The 17247-nt window shown below is 35.2% G+C and overlaps 1 protein-coding gene across 2 annotated transcripts in view; it reads left to right on the top strand.

Annotated features, from left to right (window-relative positions):
• The window catches only part of ecpas (Ecm29 proteasome adaptor and scaffold), a 36672-nt gene that overhangs the window by 13827 nt on the left and 5598 nt on the right, over positions 1–17247 (top strand). Inside the window, 28 exon segments of one of the 2 annotated variants that reach the window (NM_001365155.1) lie at positions 375–466; positions 911–1045; positions 1134–1275; positions 4053–4225; positions 4415–4516; positions 4643–4766; positions 5813–5958; positions 6036–6090; positions 6209–6323; positions 6750–6818; positions 6948–7065; positions 7148–7315; positions 7409–7488; positions 8447–8552; positions 8638–8685; positions 8780–8898; positions 9467–9617; positions 10473–10538; positions 10735–10824; positions 10908–10974; positions 12040–12131; positions 12221–12287; positions 12554–12745; positions 14010–14221; positions 14851–14894; positions 15060–15252; positions 15444–15588; positions 15712–15817. In NM_001365155.1, the coding sequence (NP_001352084.1) occupies positions 375–466; positions 911–1045; positions 1134–1275; positions 4053–4225; positions 4415–4516; positions 4643–4766; positions 5813–5958; positions 6036–6090; positions 6209–6323; positions 6750–6818; positions 6948–7065; positions 7148–7315; positions 7409–7488; positions 8447–8552; positions 8638–8685; positions 8780–8898; positions 9467–9617; positions 10473–10538; positions 10735–10824; positions 10908–10974; positions 12040–12131; positions 12221–12287; positions 12554–12745; positions 14010–14221; positions 14851–14894; positions 15060–15252; positions 15444–15588; positions 15712–15817 (3217 nt within the window). 2 annotated transcript variants of the gene reach the window in all.

Below are 17247 nucleotides of genomic sequence, written 5' to 3'. Positions count from 1 at the left end.
CACGCCCTGAAAGCGTTTGCACCTTGCGTTTTGCGCTCTGCGCATGGACCGTCAAAATAGAGCCCTAAATGTTTATTGAGCATCAAATCAAATCATGATCGCAAAATTTCAGCTTTAAAATCACAGGAATAAATGACATTTTCAAATAGATTCAAATTAAATATTATTTCAGAGTTGTACTGTTTTTGCTGCATTTTGGATCAAATAAATGCAGGCTTTGTGAGCAAAAGAGACTTTTATTAAAATCTTACCGTTATGAATCTTTTGACAGGTAGTGTAATAAGTTCTATAAACATATGTTAAATGGCTTAAATCATATTTTGTCATAATATTGTTGCTATGTGATTTAAGTTTTTTTTATCTTTTTCATGCAGGTATTCCAGTGATGTACTGTCTTCTGGAAGTGGTCTCTGTGTGCCCAGAGAAACTTACTGCCAAGTTTGTGGACAAGATCGACTGGATTAAAGTAATTCACACACGCTGTTTTGCACTCTATTCTGTTGGATTATATTTAGATTTGTTTATTTGTTGGTTTGTTGGTGGGTTGGAAAGACATGCATAATACAAGAATGCATTAAACTAGTCAAAGGGACTTTCAAAAAAACAGTAGTTTGTAGTTTCAAAAAACAGTATTTCCACCTTTGATGAAAAAATTAAATGTTTAATAAGAACATTCAGCTTTTCTAATTATAGGAGAGAATGATGTACTTTTTAAAAATGTATTTCTATATTTTTTGTTACTTTTTGTTTTTCATTAAATAAAGCTTTTATGAACACTTTTCAATAAAAGAGGCTTATGAGGCTTATCACTAAAATATTACTTATGCCAAACTTTTAAACCATTAGACCCCAAGTCTCAAAAACTGTCTATTAAATGCAATTTGATGAATTAATCATGTTTGTTTTAAAGGGACTTATGAACACTAATAAAGAAGACATGCGTGAGCTGGCAGCACAACTTTATGCTGTGGTTGTGTCTTCAATGTCTGGAAATGAACTTAGAACCGCTGTACAAAACCTGATCAAGACAACTAAAGACATGCATGTATGTTAGAAAAAGTAATATTATAGTAATTATTTGTATAAAGAAATGTCATTTTAAAACAATCATTTCTTTTTTGGATAAAATTTAGAGTCCTGAGACTCAACATGGTGCCATCTTGGCTCTGGGATACATGGTGGGCAGATACATGAATAAGAAGCGGAACCTAATGCCTTCCGAAGCCACTTCCAGAGAAGATGAAGAACTAATTGCAATGGCCACAAAAACCATCGGTACGTGTATTTTCACAAAGTTTCACTCATGGCATTTGTTACTGGGTCTCTTTATTAACATCTGAAACGTTGTTTTGTTGGTTAATGTTTTGCAGAAAAACTATTGTAATTCTAGTTCCTTGAGGGATTAGTTCACCCTAAAATGAAAATAATGTTATTTACAGGTCCACATATCAACCCAAACTATTGAAACTTTTGTTCATCTTCAAAAAATTAAGTTATTTTTGAAGAAATCCAAGATTTCTCTTTTCATCCATAGACATCAGCAGGTCCAGAAAGGTACCAAAAACATTATCAAAATATTTGTTCATTGGATTGGAATGTTATGATGTTTGAGGGCACACTATACTAGAGGACTGTGTGCACTGTATTGTGCACATAGCGTTTCATTTAAACTTCTGAATTTTATTTGTGTTGCTCTGACAATAACACTTCCGAAGAGCTCGCTGGCATCAGGGTTCCTATGTTCCTGTGTGTTAAATGTTTTTGCAGCTTTTTTTTGATCACCAGCCACTGTGGCAAGTAGTTTTCAAACATTACTAGCCACTCGCCATTTTCACTAGCCACAATTTTATTGTTGGGAAAATATATTTTATACACATAAATATAAATTTGACTTGCTAAAAATACTTGGTTTAGATTTTGCGTTATCTCCACATGCCTCTTCATTCATTTCACATTTTGTATGTCGTGTGTGAGCTTGCTCAATAATCATGAGCAAATGAGTCATGGTTCCATGGTATTACAAATTAGTTTTTATTTCATATAATTTTCAGAGCTCAAAATGAAGGATTTACCAAATGTGTCAAAACAAGCAAAATAGCTCTCTATACTATACTTTTTATTTAACAAAACACATGCACAGTGATCTGTCCTGGCTAAAGGTCCCAGATTACCAGTTAACTAAACATTAATGGGGAGTTAATCTCCCATTAATGCAATTTTATTGTAAAAAATTATAAGCAGGTAAAAAGCACACCGTGTGATAATGAAAGAATGATCACACACACACACACACACACACAGTTAATGTTAGACCCATAAAAATTTGTTCAAAGAATAGTTAAAATAAAAGCAACTGGTACTGCTTACAAAAAGACAAATCTGGAACTCTTGAAAGCAGCAAGACTGGGGGTGCATGTTTATCACTTTTCTTTTTGGCGTAGTCCCTTTATTAATCTGTGACTGCCACAGCGGAATGAACCGCCAACTTATCCAGCACGTCTTTATGCAGCGGATGCCCTTCCAGCCGCAACCCATCCCTGGGAATCAATCACACACACCCTTACACTCTCATACACTATGGACAATTTAGCCCACCCAATTCACCTGTACCACATGTCTTTGGCCTGTGGGGGAAACCGGAGCAACTGGAGGAAACCCACGTGAACACAGGGAGAACATGCAAACTCCACACAGACACACCAACTGACCCAGTCAAGGATCTAACCAGCGGCCTTCTTGCACGTGTTTTAACCTCAGCTGTTGCGAGTGATTATCCTCTCATTCCATATTCACCTGCATTCGCGCGAGCAATAGAAAGCAATTATTTTTGTCAGTCGTCTTGCTTTTCAATTCTGAGATCGCCTTTGCATGCATGTTGGACCATCCTTATTGTCGAACCCTGCTTTTAAGAATTATTATCCGGGAATATTATTTTCAACCAGCCAAAGTGGCTAGAGGGGAGGGTCTGTCTTGCTCTCTATCGTCAAGCCCTGCTTGCCTCCAATGCTAACTTGCTGTACAAGTAGCTCAAATTCACTCATTCAGAGGTGGGAACTGGTGACAAATGTTATCAAAGTTAACACGAAACAAAAGTCCCCATCTGGAGCTCCTCCATGGAACTCAATACTTATTAAGTCATGCCATTGGATTTGTTGCTCTCTGATGGTTCTTGCCTCCGCCCATACTCAACACCACTAACAAACTGACCAATCACAGAGCTTTTGCTATGTATCATTGCGCCATGTAGTTACTTTTGTTGAGAGGTATGCGTCAGGGTTTGTGTCATCTGTGGTAAAGGGTATGCGACTCTGCAAAGGCTGTGGAACATCTGTGTGCACTCGACACAGAAGTATAAACGCATTGCCCTGAACTGACAGAAGAAACTCTTAAATAAAGTCTAGCTTTTTGGCTTTTATTAAGATTGGTGTGTATGTAAACAGGAAATTAAGAGGGTGAAGGTGGAGGGCATCGAAAAGTTCCACCAGCTGAGAGTCTGGACACCTATATATAAATAAAGTTGTTATATTGTTTTTTTTATGTTCATAAAATAATTCTTGTTAATTCAAAACATTACAATCAAATGACTGAAGACACATGACATGTTCTAATGAGGTTTTTAGTACTTCTCTAGACTTCAAACAGTTAGGACCATTGGCATTTATCCCAGGATCAGAGAGCTGTCTGATTTCATCTAAAATATCTTAATATTTTGATATAATGTTCAGGGGGTCTCCGGTTGGTTCCACAGTCCAAGGACATATGGCAACGGTTGAATTGGGTAAACTAAAATTGGCTGTAGTGTGTGTGTGTGTGTGAGTGAGAGAGAGTGTATGGGTGTTTCCCAGCACTGGTCTGCATCTGAAAGCGCATCCGCAGCATAACACAAATGCCAGAGTAACTGGCAGTTCATTTCACTTTGACAACCTCTGATAAATTAGGGACTAAGCCATAGCAAAGTGAGTGTTCAGTGGGTTTGGAATGACATGAGTGACTGACAGAATTTTGGGTGAACTGTCACTTTAACAAATATCTACCAATGTGTTTGTCTCCAGGTTCGTTTTTAAATAGCGAATCTGCTCTTCTGACTATTGCTGCTGTGACGGCACTGGGTGAGATTGGGCGTAACAGCGTGCTGCTGATACCAGCGGATGGAAATGGCTTCACTAAACTCAGTCTAGTAGATAATCTGCTCACCAGGATCCCATCTGGCAAAGAGACAGGCAAGGTAAAACAAAACGCACAATTGCAGAGTGAGTCTGACTGTATTATTGATGCTTATGTTATTCTTCCTTTTTAAGAGCTTCCTTATAGATCATTTTTTACACCCTTTGCACAATGAATCAGTTCATTATGCTTTGTTTTATTCTTTCCATCTGGAATGATGCTACTGATCAGCCCCTGTTTATGTTGTCAGATGAAAGAACGTGCCATTCAGACTCTTGGGTTCTTGCCAGTGGGTGATGGAGAATTCCCACACCAGAAGAAAGTCCTGCAGGGGCTCATGGATTCAGTAGAGGTAATGCCACATTTAAATTATTAGATGAGGCCAGTTATAAGATTATTGTTATATGAATATTTTGAGCAAGTAAAAATGCAAATTTAAAAAATAATGTTGAAATAATGTGTTGATTTGATTATTTAGGCCAAGCAGGTGGAGCTGCAGTTCACAGTGGGAGAGGCTTTAACTAATGCTGCTGTTGGAAGCTGCTCTGGAGCTGCTCGAGATGTGTGGACATGCACAGAAGACCAGTACTGCCCTCCAGAGAGTAAGTTTGTGTGAGAGAGACTAAATTTGTTCACGGACAGTGCTCAGCATATATAAGTGCACCCCTCACAAATATATATTTCAATTAATATTTTTAGTAAAAAGCTATACAGTATTATAGTTTTGCATATACATTAGTTTAGTCCATACTGAAGCCAAATATTGAGCTAATCTTACAAAATAACGTATGATAGTGATCCAAAAATGAATACACACAAATTTTTGTTAGAGAAAAATATTAAATACAAATTAAGAAAAGAGGAAAATCAAGAGAAAGAAAAAATATCGGAAATTTATTTTTTAGTGTGTATTTTTTTGTGCTATATTTTGCTTGAATTTAATTGTAATATTAACTTTTTATTTTTAAAGATGTTCTGTGACTGAAATATTTTTGTTTAGAATAAAATAAAATACATAACTTTTTAATAAAACTGTTTTGTTCTAATACACCAATAGATATAACCTATATTGCGTCTAAAATGGGCTGTACTCATTTATGCTGGGCACTATAATTCTCTTTTGGACGAGTGAAATGCATTTTTTTTCTTAACTGCAAAGCTCAAACTTGGAATGATGCCTCAGAAATTTAAGGTCTAGACTCAGGTTTAGGCTCTATTTAGATTCATTAGCAATTTCCTTTTTAATGTGAATTAAATGTCATGATGCTCCAATTATTAGACTTCTCAATGTCTCACTTCCAGAAACCATCTCGTTTTTTAATAGTCATTAAAGGGAAATGCTTTGGTTTCCCAGAAATCACTTCACTCTGTTCAGTATTTTCTAGCATAAATATATCTAAAACAACATTCGACTGCATTAGCATAAGTTAAAACATAAATGTTCATTGTATGGAAAATCTACGTTGCACTTTTAATTTGATACAACATTTTTTTTACACCTCAGGTACAGTAATGTAATGTATTGGAAAATGTTGTTTGTTTGTTTGTTTGTTTGTTTGTGTGTTTGTTAGATAAAACATTGAGAGATATGTTCATCCTTAATTCGAAGTTGTGCACTTAAAATACAGTGTTTCTCTCCCTATATTAGATGTGAAGAATAATGATATAGTGCCCTGGGTGTTGAACTCTGTCTTGTCAAAATACATTCCAAGTCCAAATCCTCATGTCCGCCAAGCTGCCTGCATATGGCTTCTCTCTCTGGTCAAGAAGCTCAGCCATCACAAAGAAATACAGGTGATTACACGCATAACAGACCTTCTCATTTACACAGGAAAAAAAACACCATCATTACCTCTTTTTATCTGTGATAGTCTCATCTAAAGGAGATACAGACGGCCTTTATCTCTGTCTTGTCTGATCCGGATGGTAAGTCACATACTGCTCCTTTATGATATTGTTCTTGTAAAGGTCATATTGCATTTTGACAGATTATCTATAGTCAGGGAGCTTGTGTGCAAGATTTATAGTGATGATCTGTGTCTAGAACTCAGCCAAGATGTGGCGTCTAAAGGACTCGGGTTGGTTTATGAGCTCGGAGGGGAGCAGGATCAGCAGGAATTGGTATCAACCCTTGTAGAAACACTCATGACTGGTAAAAGGTATCGTTAATCAACCTTATTTGCTTCTTTTTTAAAGAATGCCATTAGTAGCAATGCTAGGACTTACCAAGAATCTACTGATAAAGTAGCTATGTTAACTAATTTGTAAATAACACATGTATATGGCAAAGGCAAATGTGAAACTGTATAATAAAAGTGTCACCTGAATGTATTTTAAGTTATAATTTTTTTGTGTCTTGTCAATTTTGAATGGCTTTGGTAATTTAAGATATTTATTAAACTATAACTTTGTAATTTATTCTGAGACAGCATTGATATTGGTAAGGTCTTAAGTGAGTAAAAGTATAAATATTTTTTATCTTTCATTGAGTTTCATTACGGAATAATATATTTTATTGCATTTTAGTTTCAGACTCTTGAGAACTATAGGATTTTTTTGAGAACTGTGGGATTTTATTTTTCCAGAGCTAAACATGCCGTCTCAGAAGACACTGAAGTTTTCCAGGGGGAAGCCCTTGGTAAAGCACCTGATGGGTATGTTTATTTTATTTCAGAATTTGTAGAAACAAATTATGACTGAATTGCTGATTTAATTCCTAATGGCATTTCTGGACGGTACATTTTATTTTATCACATGCTGCTTTTGTTCTTCTCCATTTTTAGACAAGGACTCTCAACTTACAAGGAGCTTTGTTCATTGGCCAGTGATCTAAATCAACCAGATCTTGTTTATAAGTTCATGAATCTTGCCAATCACCATGCAATGTGGAATTCCAGGAAGGTAAGCTATAAAATATTACCATAATATCAAAATATTTTTTTTCAGTAGCATGCAGTGATCATTTGCTCCTCTTGTGCTGTAGGGTGCAGCATTTGGGTTTAACATTATTGCAGCCAAAGCAGGTGAGCAGCTGGCTCCTTTCCTGCCTCAGTTGGTTCCCCGTCTTTATAGATACCAATTTGACCCTAACCTGGCCATCAGGCAGGCCATGACCAGCATTTGGGATGCTCTTGTTACAGATAAAACCATTGTAAGATATTATTATTATTATTATTATTATCTGAACCGTGGACACCATTTTAAAGAGTTACAAATTTTCGATTCACATTTGTGTGTTTGACAGGTGGAGAAATATTTTAAGGAAATTCTTCAAGATGTTATATCCAACCTCACTAGTAACATGTGGAGGGTGCGGGAGTCAAGGTAGCATGTCTATTTAAGAAAGAAAACACACACACATATATATATATATATATATATATATATATATATATATATATATATATATATATATATATATATATATATATATATATATATATATATATATATATATATATATATATATATATATAGACCATTTTGATGGATGTGAATAAAAACAATGGTCCCAACTTATTTACTGTTTTACATTTTTAATCTCTACAGCTTCTGGGAATTCAAAAAAAGCCACATATTGATAAATATTGTTATGATATCTGTTTCAATATCAAGTTATATTTGAATTGCCTCTTGTTACAGATATGAAATAATTTGATAACAAGCAGGAAATGCGATGGGCCTATTACATCACTACATTGAAATGGTCTCTCTTATATATATATAAGATGTATGTATATATGTATATGCATGTATAGATATGTATATGTATGTATATATGTTTATGTATGTATATGTATGTGTGTGTGTATATATATATATATATATATATATATATATATATATATATATATATATATATATATATATATATATATATATATATTTAATCTAGATTTTATTTAATCAGGGTGTCTGCAGGGTCTTGATGTCTTAAGTTTCAAATTTAAAATCCTAGAAAGTCTTTCATTCATCTAAGGTCTTTAATTCGTCTTAGGTCCTAATTTTTTATTTTTTTTTCTTAATTTCGCTATGTCCATGTACATTTATTTATATTTTGTTTATTATATATTTTAAAGCTTGTCATTTTAAAAAAGGGATAATCTATGTTAAAAAAATGTGCATCTATGCAACTAGTTTGCTTGTTTTTACATTATTTAAATATTTTTTTTTGATTGAGCAAGAAAAAGACTTTTCTGCTGGCATAACTGGGTCATTAAAAAAAAATCCTTAGCATTTAGCCTTGTAAATTATCTGTCCTTTTTTATATTATTTTCTTCAGCTGCCTTGCTTTGAATGATCTGATACGTGGAAGGCAAGCAGATGAAATAATTGACCGGCTGTCAGAAATCTGGGAGACACTATTTCGGGTCCTGGATGATATAAAGGTGAAAAATTAAAGGCTGTTGTAAGTTTTATTGAGTTCAGGGCATGTACTAACATACCTCTGTTGTCATATGTTGTTTCCTGTAGGAATCAGTTCGTAAGGCTGCAGATCTGACTTTAAAAACTCTCAGTAAAGTGAGTTGCATCACCTTACAGGATATCGCCAATGACTTTCCCCTCAGCAATAGACAGATAACTAACACTGAGGCTATGTATGTTTGTCCAATAGGTGTGTGTGCGCATGTGCGAATCTACAGGAGCTACTGCACAGAGGACAGTGGCTGTGCTGTTGCCAACTCTTTTGGACAAAGGCATCGTCAGCAATGTAACTGAGGTGCGGACTCTCAGGTAAGATCAGTCAGATGCATATACAGTTGAAGTCAGAGTTATTAGCCCCCGTTTTATTTTTTCCCAATTTCTGTTTAACAGACAGAATAATAATAGTTAAAATAACAAATTTCTCATAACTGATTTATTTTATCTTTGCAATGATTACAGAACATAATATTTTACTAGATATTTTTTAAGACACTTCTATACAGCTTAAGGTGACATTTAAAGGCTTAACTAGGTTAATTAGTTTAACTAGGCAGGTGAGGGTAATTAGGCAAATCATTGTATAATGATAGTTTATTCTGTAGACAGTCAAAAAATATTGCTTAAGGGGCTGAAAAGATTGACCTTAAACTGTTTAAAAAAATAAATTAAAAAAACTGCTTTTATTTTTTCCTTAAATAAAACAAATGAGACTTTTCCACAAGAAAAAATATTATAGGAAATACTGTGAAAAATTCCTTTCTCTGTTCATCTGGAAAATAAATAAAAAATACATGAGGGCTAATCATTTTGACTTTAACTATAAGTCCCATAAATTCTTTATGCTCCGAGTGTAATTGTGAGTTTTGCTGTGTGTTAGTATCCAGACTTTAGTGAAGATCAGTAAGAGCGCAGGCAGCCGTCTAAAGCCTCATGCTCCTCGACTCATCCCGGCTCTGCTGGAGGCCTTGAGTGTTCTGGAGCCGCAGGTGCTCAACTACCTCAGTCTGAGGGCCACCGAGCAGGAGAAGGTGAGTTGCCAATCTAGGATCATTTGCTCTGGACTAGGAGTGGAAATGGTTTCCTATGAAAGCTATTTTGCTTAAATGGTGAATCTAAATTGTGCAGTCTCTCCATCACACATTTAAGCATAAAATAAAGAAATCATCCTTGTATAGACTCTTTATATCCTGCTTTAATGGATTTATCAGGGTTCCCACACATCTTTAAACTACTTGGAAGTACTTGAATTTCAGACATCGGTTCAATGCCTGGAAAGTACTTTAAAAGAAACCTAGGTCCTTTTAAAGAGCTTGAATTAAATGTGAAATTGAATCTGTATATTGTGTTATTTTAACAATTGTACTGTGCTTCTGTCAAAAACAGAACAATAAAAATCTTGAATTTAAATGACTTGATAAATATTTTAGAAAACGTATTTCATTATTACCAGTATTGAGCAACTAATTTTATTCAAGTTCTTGGAACATGACTGTTTAAAACACTGTCTAAATCCTCAAAACAGTGCTTCAACTCTGATTTATTCATTCTGATTTAAAAATGCTCATCCAAGAGCTGTAGTTAAGTATAAAAAAAAAGATGCAACAATTATAAATGAATCATTATTCAGATCGGGACGTAAATAAAAATATTTAACAAAATAAAAATTTTTTTTTTTTACCAAGTTAAAAATGTATTTTACATTTAGCAAAAATGTTTTATTAATTATTGCTTTGTTAATTGGTCAAAGGTTTGGAATATATTTTAAGTTGACAGTCTCCATTGACCATTGTTTGGACAAGTATAAGGTTTGAAACGGTCTTTTTTGTGGACTCTTCACACGATTTTTGTAAAAACAGGATATTCACAATTTCTTTCTTCGGCAGAGCGCTATGGATGCTGCTAGATTAAGTGCAGCCAAGTCTTCACCCATGATGGAAACCATTAATATGGTAAGGCATTATTTTGTTGGTTCTTCTGTAGCATAAGCTGCTTATCAATGCTGAGGGTCCCACCAAGAATCTCTAGAAGTTATTCCTATGTTTTTTTTGTTCCAAATAAGTATTTAGTTGTATTTAATGAAGCCTCATTTGCCGCATTTTAAAAGAGTGTTTTTTACTTTAATATACCCTGTTTTTGTGTTTTTAGTGTCTGCAGCACTTGGATGTGTCCGTGCTGGGAGAACTTGTTCCCAAACTATGTGATCTATTAAAGAGTGGAATTGGACTTGGAACAAAGGTACACATCCTTGTAGATTTTATTAGACAAATGTGTTTTCTTTTTCATTTTACACACTAACAGTTCTCTGTGTGCTGTTTTAGGGAGGATGTGCCAGTGTGATTGTGTCATTGACAGTGCAGTGCCCTCAAGATCTCACACCATATTCAGGTATATTCGCACTGTTTTACACACTTGTTTACACTAGTCTTGTTTGGACTGGACTAGCTTTAAAGTATCTTTTTTTTTTTTTCATGTGACATCAGTAAAAAAAATTCCAGAGTAAATTAAATTGACTACTGTTTTTCCTCTGCGAAATCTAATCTAATCTGTGTGTTTGCTGAAAATGTTTTTTACAAAATGCTTTTTTCTTGTTTGTACAGTATTTCCTGTTGACTAAAACAATCAAGTTTTTAAAAGAGTGGTGCAGAGTGCTTTTTTTAAAGGCTTGGTTGTGTTTATGTGGTTCAAAACACTCACTATGAGTGCTCATGCTTCATTTGTAAAAAAACAAATCGCATTTATTTTTAACATCTCCTTTCATAATTTTATTCTGCTACTCAGCTTACATAAAAACAACAATAATATTTCCTGGTTCAAGCTCTGTAAAAACAGCAGCATTTGGAAGGCATTTTATCTTTTTCTGCAAATAACTTTTTCCTAGGTTGTAAACCGAAGGGTGCATGACATTATTAACCTAGATGTATTTTTTTTTGTAGTCTCCAAACATCAATCTATGTAGGTTTTGCTAAGCTTACTCTTTTTCCAAGCCAATGTCTCTCTTTCTATTGAACTTTTACACCTTGCATTTAATGGTGTTGTTCATGTTTACACAGCTACATTACACAAAAAACAAAGTGTAAATATGGTATTGTAGTGGACCACCCCTTTAAGTTCATTCATTTTCCTTCGGCTTAGTCTCTTTATTCATCAGGAGTTGCCACAGTGGAATGAACCGCCAACATATGTTTTACAGAGCGGATGCAATCCCACATGCACACACATACACTACGGCCAATTTAGTTGATTACCCACGCAAACATGGGAAGAACATAGAAACTCCATACAGAAATGCCAACTGACCCAGCCTGGGGCTCGAACCAGCAACCGTTTTGCTGTGAGGCGACAGTGCTAACCACTGCGCCACCGTGTTGCAATGTATGTTGTTAACAGAATAACAACACATGATCTTTTGCAATGTCTACATGCCCTTTTGTACTTTTTGTTTTCCCAAAGGTAAACTGATGAGTGCACTCCTAAATGGGATCAATGACCGTAGTAGCGTTGTTCAGAAGTCGTTTGCCTTTGCTGTTGGACATCTGGTCAGGGTATGAAAACGTGCCTGAATGTTTGTTTCAATTAAACAGTGAACTTAAAGCAACAGGGCACCAAAATTATCCTCTGTTTTCTTCATCAGACAGCCAAAGACAGCAGTGTTGAGAAGCTTCTGCAGAAACTGAACACCTGGTATCTGGAAAAAGAGGGTAAGCGGGTTATGATTTAAAGTATTATTTTCAAGCAATTCATATTCAACCACATGCCCTTCCAAACGTGTATGACTTTATTGACTTTTTATTACAAAAGTGTACAGCAATGACCTTTTTAAGGATACATTTTTTTTTACAATACTGATGATTAAATGTTGCAAAAATCTACAATGTTTCAATGTACAGATGAACCATCCATTTATTAAAGCTGAATTGTCTTGCTATTATAAATTCTTGCGCTTGTGTCTTTCTGTGGTTTTCAGAGGCGCTGTACAAGTCTTCCTGTTGTCTGGTGGTTCACGCCATCAGTCACTACAGCCCTGATGTGCTGAAGGCTCATGCTGGAGTGGCTCTTCCGCTGGCGTTTTTGGGCATGCACCAAGAGGCCGAGGAGGAGAAAGGAGAGAGCGCTGAAGCCAACCTGTGGTCTGAGGTTTGGCAGGAACACGTACCTGGTAGGTACTGGGCAAAAATTAATTTCGTCTAAAATAAACGTTTGTTTTGACGTGTGCACTGTGTATATTTATTTTGTGTTTATAAAAACATGTATGCATATATTTGACAATATTTTTTTTATGTTTAGATATCAAATATATATATGCATATGATACAAAATCTATAAAAGTTTAAATATGTATGTTAAACCATTTTTGTATACAATAGTTTTGTTTCTTTTGATGTGTCACATAAATAATAAATATAACACACACACATATATATTATGTCAAAACAAACTTTTATTTTGAATGTGATTAATCATAATTAATAAACAAATTGGGAGAATGCTTCTAAATCATTTAAAATTTGTAGTTGAAAATTAATTTAAATTGAAAAAATTAATTGGAAATTGGAAACATTTGTAGTGGAAGTTTTAAGACATTAAGAAACAGAAAAACTGCTGCAAATTCAAGATTTACAGTGCTTAATAAAGTTTTAATAGGCACTTGTGTAAAAGTAAAGGCACTTTTTAAAAAATAATGCCATCAATAGTTCTCAAGTATCTATTAACTTCCATTTTAATTCAGTAAATCAACATTTGATGTGACAATTTGCATTCATAATGGCTTTTTAGTTTTTCAGGTAGGTTTCTTTAACCGTCTTGGAGATGTTGCCACCGTTCGTCTTTCAGATACTTTGTGCATACAAACATCTCACTAGATTATTACAATTAATGGCAAAAATACTGTTTGAAACAGACACACTACACCTGATGTATATATAACTGACTTGAAATCATTTTTACTAGTGGTGTAAGACTTGAGCACAGTACTCAGTTTAGACTCTTTGAACAGAATGTAAAAGAAAAAAAAGCATTTACATGAAAATAGTCTTTTATAATTGGAGATGTCTTTTAACTTTGATCAGCGTAATGCATTGTATTTTTTTTTTAAATAAGTGTTTATTAATACAAAATAAAACTGATATCAAATGGCCATAGGTCTCAAACTCCATTCCTGGAGGGTCACAGCTCTGCACAGTTTTGCTCCAATCCTGATCCAAATAATGAAAGTGTTCAAAAGAGTCATGAACACCTTCATTAGTTGGAACAGCTATATTTGATCAGAGTTGGAGCTAGGAATTGAGTTTAAAACCTATGCTTTAGACATAAGAGGCTGAATTAACTCCAAATCCTTAATAAAAGTGGTATCTGCTTCTTTTTTCATTATTTTGTGCATTTTATTATACATTTTCATTGTTTTGTGCATTGTGTTACTTCAGGCAGCTTTGGCGGAATCAGGTTGTACATGACTGAGCTCATAGGCATTACTCAGAGGGCTCTGCAGTCTCAGTCCTGGAAGATGAAGGCTCAGGGTGCCGCTGCCATGGCAACCATTGCTAAGCAACAAACAGGCTCACTAGTAGCACCTCACCTGGGCATGGTGTTGACTGCACTTCTACAGGGGCTTGCAGGACGCACATGGGCAGGGAAGGTAATATACCATCACTCTTAATGAGCTCATACTCCGTACTGAGGGACAGAGTTTATGCACCTGGGCAAGGCCAATCAGTGATGGTTCTAGTTTAAATGGCACCCTGGGCGACCACCCCATATACAACCACCCCTCTCCCCCACACCAAAAAACAAAAAAACAAAAAAAAAAACTAGAATCATTTAGAAACTGTGTGATTGACTTTTTATTACTCCCATTGGAACACATGTAATTGTTTTAAACAAACAATTCAGACAGCATACAAACAAACTGAAATATTACTATTAGTTCACTACATCTGGAACTATCTTGCCATTTTGGTCATTGTAACATCATATAGCCCATTAAATTAACCGAGTTGCGTTGCTAGACATAATGGCCATGCCCCCATTACCCAAAAACATATTATTATAAATAAATAAATAAATATATATATATATATATATATATATATATATATATATATATATATATATATATATATATATATATATATATATATATATATATATATATATATATAGCCGGAGACAAACGGAATGTCACTGGTTTATTTTGACACTGTTTTCAAACTTTGTCATGCTTTTATTTGTGATCTCTAAAGTATAACGGCTTGTATTTTTTTACAGGAAGAACTGTTAAAAGCTGTTGGATCTGTAGTGTCTAAATGCAGGTTAGATTCTGTTTATTTCTTACACATACACACACACAAAGGTGTGTGCAAATGACTTCATATGATTTGTTGAAACTAAAAATAATTATCTTGCTATTTCTGGGTTAGTAAACTGTACTTCGAATACTTGAACGTGTGTGTGTGTGTGTGTGTGTGTGTGTGTAGTGTGGAGCTCCAAAAGCCTGCAGCCGGTCAACCTACAGTGAGCGAGGTGCTGGATCTGGTGCTGAAGGAATGCAAAAAGGAGAGTCTGGTGTATAAAATGGCAGCTTTGCGTAGCGCAGCAGACATCTTGGAGTCAACGCAAGTGGATCGTTTTCATGAAGTCGCAGAGATTGTGCTTCCCCTCATTAAAAAGGTACAGTAAACCTGAATATAGCGGATTTCTCTCTCTCTTTTTAGACTCTTCTTGCTTTGGCTTTTAAACCCAATTGAGTACTAAGAATAGTTCAGTAATATTAATTGTTTAGTTTTAACCGTGTATTTAGGGGAGCTCCACATGCTGTTTAAAAATATATCTATAAATATAATAATTATTATTCTGTTTAGAATCAGCCGGCTAGTGCCAGTTCTCCTAGACATGATGATGACGATGATGATGATGATGCTAAAGCTCGAGAATTACAGACAGAAGTTTTGTTGTGTGCATATGAGACGCTTGGAAAGGCCTGGCCTAAAACCATTCAGACACAGAGTAAGTTTCTCACGCAGGTACGCACACACACACACACACAAACACACACACACACGCACACAAACACACACACACACGCACACAAGGTTGAGTGATGCATAACCAGTGTTTTTTGTGTTGCAGATCAGTTCCAGAATGAGGTTTGTAACTTAATGTGTGAGAGGCTGAAGTTAAGCACATGGAGGGTCCAGTTGGGGGTCCTGCGTGCCATGAAGGTCTTCTATCAAGGGTAAAGCATATCTGCGTATACATGTTGCAGGGCTTGAAATTGCGACCATTTTGGTCGCATATGCGCCTGAAAATTAATCGATGCGACCTCATAATATATTTGGGCGCATTAGTGCGACCTGTTTTGATTTTTTCTAAAAACGTGCTGAATCGCTCTTCCCTGCCGCTATATTGGTTCATATTAGCTGTCAATCACTCAAGGCTTTCCGCTGTTAGATGACAGGGAAGGAGCTTTTATGACCACGGGAAATACAAACGGCTGAAGAGTGAAAACTTAAAGCACACAGGTTTGCAAAGAGCAAACCCTACCTAAAGTTGAGGCGCAGATGAGAGCGATCATGACACGTGGTGAATATTGATCCGCCAACTGAGATCAATCGAGTACGTGCTTTTCGGAGAAAGCGGCTGAATCTCGATGCGTTGCATTCACTGCGTGTTCAGCGCAAATGTCTGCTAAAAGTCAAATCTAATACTGTACATATCATTGCCAAAGAAGCGTCTCATAACAAACAGCGGTATTGCGCCGGTGCTCAACCTGCTCATAAATGGGGTCGGCTGACTCGCCTGCTTTTCCACAAACACAGAAAAATGAAAATCAGCTCAGACTGAACATTTAAATTGACACAAACTGAAACCAAAACTTTTAAAGAGTGATAGAAGTGAGACTTTACTTACTTTCTTTTGCCTATTCTTTCTTGAGGTGTATATATTTTTTTTTAGTTACTGATGACTGCTTTGCAGCTTTCAGCCTTAAATTAAATTATTTATTATAATATTTTGTTTGTTTTGTAGCAGAAATATTATTTATTAAACTGACATGCATATATATGCTGTTTAGCAGTACAAAATAAATATTTCTTACTGCAATGCTTAATTTTTGTTTGATGCAAACTATACATTTTTTTCATAAAGTAACAGACTTTTTATAGCAGATAACTTGCATTAAAGCACAGTCAAGGCAGCATGATGATGAGAAATGTAAATCATTGTTACTATTATTGTCATTTTCATCATCATTAATATTCTATAATTATTAGACATACACATTTTGGAATAATTGCACACAAATATCAATGTCATCTCAGCATTAGTTAGATAGTTGTTTCTGGTTTTTGTCAGTCCTATTGATGTTGTTTTAAAATACAATAAATCCCTTAAAATACAATTTGCAGCGGTGCTCATTCAATTTTGGTGGGTGCTCCTAAATTTTTTCTGGTGCTCCTAAATTTTTTCTGGTGCTCCTAAATTTTTGAAGTTGGGAGCACCGGTGCTACCAAGTAAAAAAGTTAATTTCAAGCCCTGTGTTGTGTTTTATGATTCATTAAATCCATGTATGATCAGTCATGCACTTACTTGGAAATGCAAAAAAGCTGAAATATTTCTGGAAAGCAGTACAGGACTTCACAGTCAAAGCAACACATTAGGGATGGG

This window comes from Danio rerio, chromosome 1 (assembly GCF_049306965.1).
Source record: "Danio rerio strain Tuebingen ecotype United States chromosome 1, GRCz12tu, whole genome shotgun sequence".
Classification (NCBI taxonomy): Eukaryota; Metazoa; Chordata; class Actinopteri; order Cypriniformes; family Danionidae; genus Danio; species Danio rerio.
Note: the sequence above shows the minus strand (reverse complement) of the source record. Positions and strands in the feature narration are given on the sequence as shown.